The sequence below is a fragment of the Grammomys surdaster genome, unplaced genomic scaffold (genome assembly GCF_004785775.1).
Source record: "Grammomys surdaster isolate TR1022 unplaced genomic scaffold, NIH_TR_1.0 125671, whole genome shotgun sequence".
Classification (NCBI taxonomy): Eukaryota; Metazoa; Chordata; class Mammalia; order Rodentia; family Muridae; genus Grammomys; species Grammomys surdaster.
In genome coordinates, this window is record NW_021620508.1 from 1,024,210 (window position 1) to 1,028,267 (window position 4,058).

At 47.9% G+C, this 4,058-nt stretch overlaps 1 protein-coding gene across 1 annotated transcript in view; it reads right to left on the reverse strand.

Moving 5' to 3' along the window:
- Positions 1 to 882: 882 nt before the first annotated feature.
- The window catches only part of Znf382 (zinc finger protein 382), a 58,647-nt gene continuing 55,471 nt past the window's right edge, over positions 883 to 4,058 (reverse strand). The window contains 1 exon segment of the mRNA XM_028787707.1: positions 883 to 1,975. Within this exon segment, the coding sequence (XP_028643540.1) occupies positions 890 to 1,975 (1,086 nt within the window). The 3' untranslated portion in view covers positions 883 to 889.

Consider the following 4,058-nt stretch of genomic DNA (forward strand, 5'->3'; position numbering starts at 1 on the left):
ACCAAACTCGGGTCTGTAAGAAGCAACAAGGGCTCTTACCGCGTGGCCATCCCTCCAGTGCACCTCCCTTTTAGAGGCAGAGTCTCAGTTTGCAGCCTTGGCTGGTCTGGACCACTTGCTTCTGCTTCCAGAGTGCTAGGACTAGGGGACCTGTGCCAGTGCCACCACATCCAACTAAGACTCTAAATCTTAACTGCCAACTGCAGGGAATGCCACAGCGAGAGATGCACAGTAAATTATAGCATGGAGGTTCTCTACAAAGTTAGGACAGCTTCTTCTAAAATCAAAACAAAACACCCCCCCATAACTAAACGAAACAAAATGAAAAGCCTCAGAGGTGAGCTGGGCATGGTCATGAGAGCCTGTTGTCCAGCATTTTCGAGGTGCAGGCAGGAGGATCACGAGTTCAAAGTCAGCCTCAACTACATAATAATTTTGAGACCAGCTGAGGTCACTTGAGATTCTCCCTTAAAAGCAAAATAAATACCGACAAAAGAGTAAAGAGAAGGGACAAAGAAGGACAAAATCGCACAATATGTCCCGTGACGTCAGTAACCAGTGTGGGTGGGAATGACGTCAGGTCTAAGCCACGCCCACCCGAAGGCACATTCATTACTTGAAACACACCAAACCAATCATCTTTTAATCAGGATGGCCATCTATGAGGGATTCTCAGAGACTGAACAGATTTTGATAGGTAATAAAAGCCTTTTCTTGCTGGGCAGTGGAGGCGCACGCCTTTAATCCCAGCACTTGGGAGGCAGAGGCAGGCGGATTTCTGAGTTCAAGGCCAGCCTGGTCTGCAGAGTGAGTTCCAGGACAGCCAGGGCTGCACAGAGAAACCCTGTCTCGAAAAACCAAAAAAAAAAAAAAAAAGCCTTTTATACATTCATATCAAGTTATTTTTAGCACAGGTTTGCTGCTGCCTAGAACCAGTGAATGAGGAAAAAGGACTTCCACATTCATTGGGCTTTCTCCTGGTATTGCATTTTCTGATAACCTGAAACAGACAAGATGAACCAAGTTTTCCCAACACTGGGGGCGACGTAACCCTGACCAGATGTGAACTTTGAATAAAGGCTGGCCTACGCCACCTACGCTCAGGACTCTAGTCAGTGTGAATTCGGTAGTGTTCAATGAGCTGTGAGCCGTGGGTAAAGGCCTGCCCACACTCTCTACATTCGTAAGGCTTGATACCGGGATGAAGTCTCTGGTGTTCCGTAAGCTGTGAACTTCGAATAAAAGCCATCCCACACTCCCTGCATACGTAGGGCTTCTCGTATGTATGAATTCTCTGATGACGAGTCAGCTGGAAGACTCGAATAAAGGCTTTCCCACACTCCTGACACTCATACGGCCGGTCGCCTGTGTGAATTCTTCGATGCTGAATAAGGTAGGAACTTCGACTAAAGGTCTTTCCGCAGTCCTTGCACGCAAAGGGTCTGTCACCAGTGTGGACGGTCTGGTGTAACCTGAGCTGAGCATGCTGTCTGAAGGTCTTCCCACACGCCTGACATTCATGGGGCTTCTCCCCAGAGTGGATCTTCTGATGCCGAGTGACTTCCGAGCTGTGGACAAAAGCCTTCCCACAGTCCTTACATTCGTAGGGCTTCTCGCCGGTGTGGATCCGCTGGTGTACGGTGAGCTGGGAGTGTAGTCTGAAGGCCTTCCCGCATTCTTTACACTGATAGGGTCTAACCCCCGTGTGGATTCTCCAGTGGACAGTAAGCTGGGACCCATGAATGAAAGCCTTCCCGCAGTCCTTACAGACGTGGGGCTTCTTACCCGTGTGAGCTCTTTGGTGCAGGATTAGCTGCGACCGTTGCCCAAAAGTCCTTGCGCACTCTTTGCATGCATAAGATTTGACACCAGTATGAAGTCTCTGATGGAGAGTGAGGTCTGACGGACTGCCAAAGGTCTTCCCACACGTCCTGCACGCACAGGGCTGCTCACCACGATGCGTCTGCAGGTGCTGCTGCGGAAGGCATCCTCCCGCTTCCCCGCGCTCACTACATCCCGTCACTTTCTCGGTCCGAGGCGGTAATGTGACAGGTGCGTGACACTTGAGAGCAGGAACACTTTCACAGCGGGTTTCCACGTGCTGGAAATGACACTCCTGACTTGCGCGCGTGCGCGGTCTCTCACAGCGGTCTGTGAGGTGGGGGTCCTCAAAGTCGCGGTGCTGCAAGCTTTTCTGGGGAACTCTCTCGCACTTTGTCTCCAAGTCTGAAAAAAAATCAGAGAAAAACAAATACGAGTTGTTTTTTTCCCATGAGTAAAAAAGAACAGAAAAAAGAAAGAAAGAAAGAAAGAAAGAAAGAAAGAAAGAAAGAAAGAGAAAATCACCAGAGAAAATATGGAAATAAAATTAAAATTTTCATCAGGAAACCCTGTCTAAAAAAAGAGAAAAGAAAAGAAAGAAAAGAAGATAAACAATCCAACCAACCAAATAAAGCTCTTTATAGCCAGCGACATGTAATGGGCATCTTCTGGGACAACTGGCACAAGACACCTGGGGCAAGAGAAATCTCTACTATGACAAGAAGGGGTATGAGCTGGGACCGCCTGCAGTCGACAAATATTATTGGCCCTTGGCATATAGCCTGTCTGAGCCTGAGGAAGCAATAAAAGTCCTGTGCCCTGATTGGAGGTGGAGAACTTTCCTGGGTTGTACCAGCAGAACAAGGACCAACGATGCTGTCTACGGCACACGGAACAATGAGCGGACAGCACCCACACTGCACTGCACCTGGAAGCTGACTCCTGAGGAGGAAGGGGTCTTAAACAAAAGGGAAAAGAACACCGGAAGCAGGAAGCAGCCTTCTCTAGAGGAGCAGTTGCAGCAGGAGTTTCCTTGCTTGCACTGCCTCGAGCCAGCGAGCGAGGTGGGGTGCTGGAAGGCAAGGAGCTAGAGTTCTGGCTGAGGAAGACCAAAGTGAGGAAGGCAGACAACTCATCAAATCTGTACAGACAAATCTATAGCTCATGTAATAAAGGTGTTAAAAAAAGGGTGTTTCTTGTTCTTATGGATTGTGTCCTTACATCCATGTATAAACAACTTTTGTGGATAAATACATACATCCCAGGGGTAGGGGTGGGAAAGAGGAGGGGCTGAGGGGTGGCTCCCTGATTAAGAGCACTGGCTGCTCTTCCAAAGGACCCAGGTTCAGTTCCCCATACCCACGTGGTGGCTCACAACCATGGCAACTCCCGTTCCAAGGAATTAGATGCCTTCTTCTGGCCTCCTTGGGGAACCAGGCATGTACATGCTGCAGATACACATGTAGGTAAAACACCCATCCATATAAACTAAAATAAAACAATAAATACGCATGAAATATTTTCCAAAATTATAGCTACCTGATTTAGCAACAATAGAAGACAGAAGGCATTGGAAGAAAATACCATCTAACACAGAATACTTTTAATTATCTTTATTTTATGTGCTTGGCCAGTGCTGACAGAGTCCTTGCTCTTCTCAGTAACTCGGGCCTTTATTCTACAGCCGGGTTTGAGGGCTTCCTGACAATCACTCAGGTTACAGCTGTCAGCTGTACTGCGACCACACTGTCCTGTTAGCCCCATGACTTCTCCAACAAGTCCAGGTCTTACTTACCTGGGTGCCGAGGACGTGTCATAAAATTCGTAACCATCCATGGCTCTTTCCCTTGCTCCAATAAGATGATGACATCAGGCTTAGAAATGACAAGTCCTGTTTATGGGAAAAGAAACAAGGCATGATCATACTGTTTAAGTTTCAAACTCTGGGGACTGGAGAGATGGCTCGGTGGTTGAAAGCACTGACTGCTATTCCAGAGGATCTGGGTTCAATTCCCAGCACCCACACGGCAGTTCACAACTGTAACTCTAGCTCTAGGAGATACAACACCTCATAAAGAAGACACACATACAGGAGAAACAATAACAAACATTAAATTTCAAACTCTGGTCAGTCATAGGGGCACATGTCTTTAATCACAGCACTCAGTAGTCAGAGGCAGGTGGATCTCTGTGAGTTTGAGGCCAGCCTGCTCTACATAGTGAGTTTGAGGCCAGCC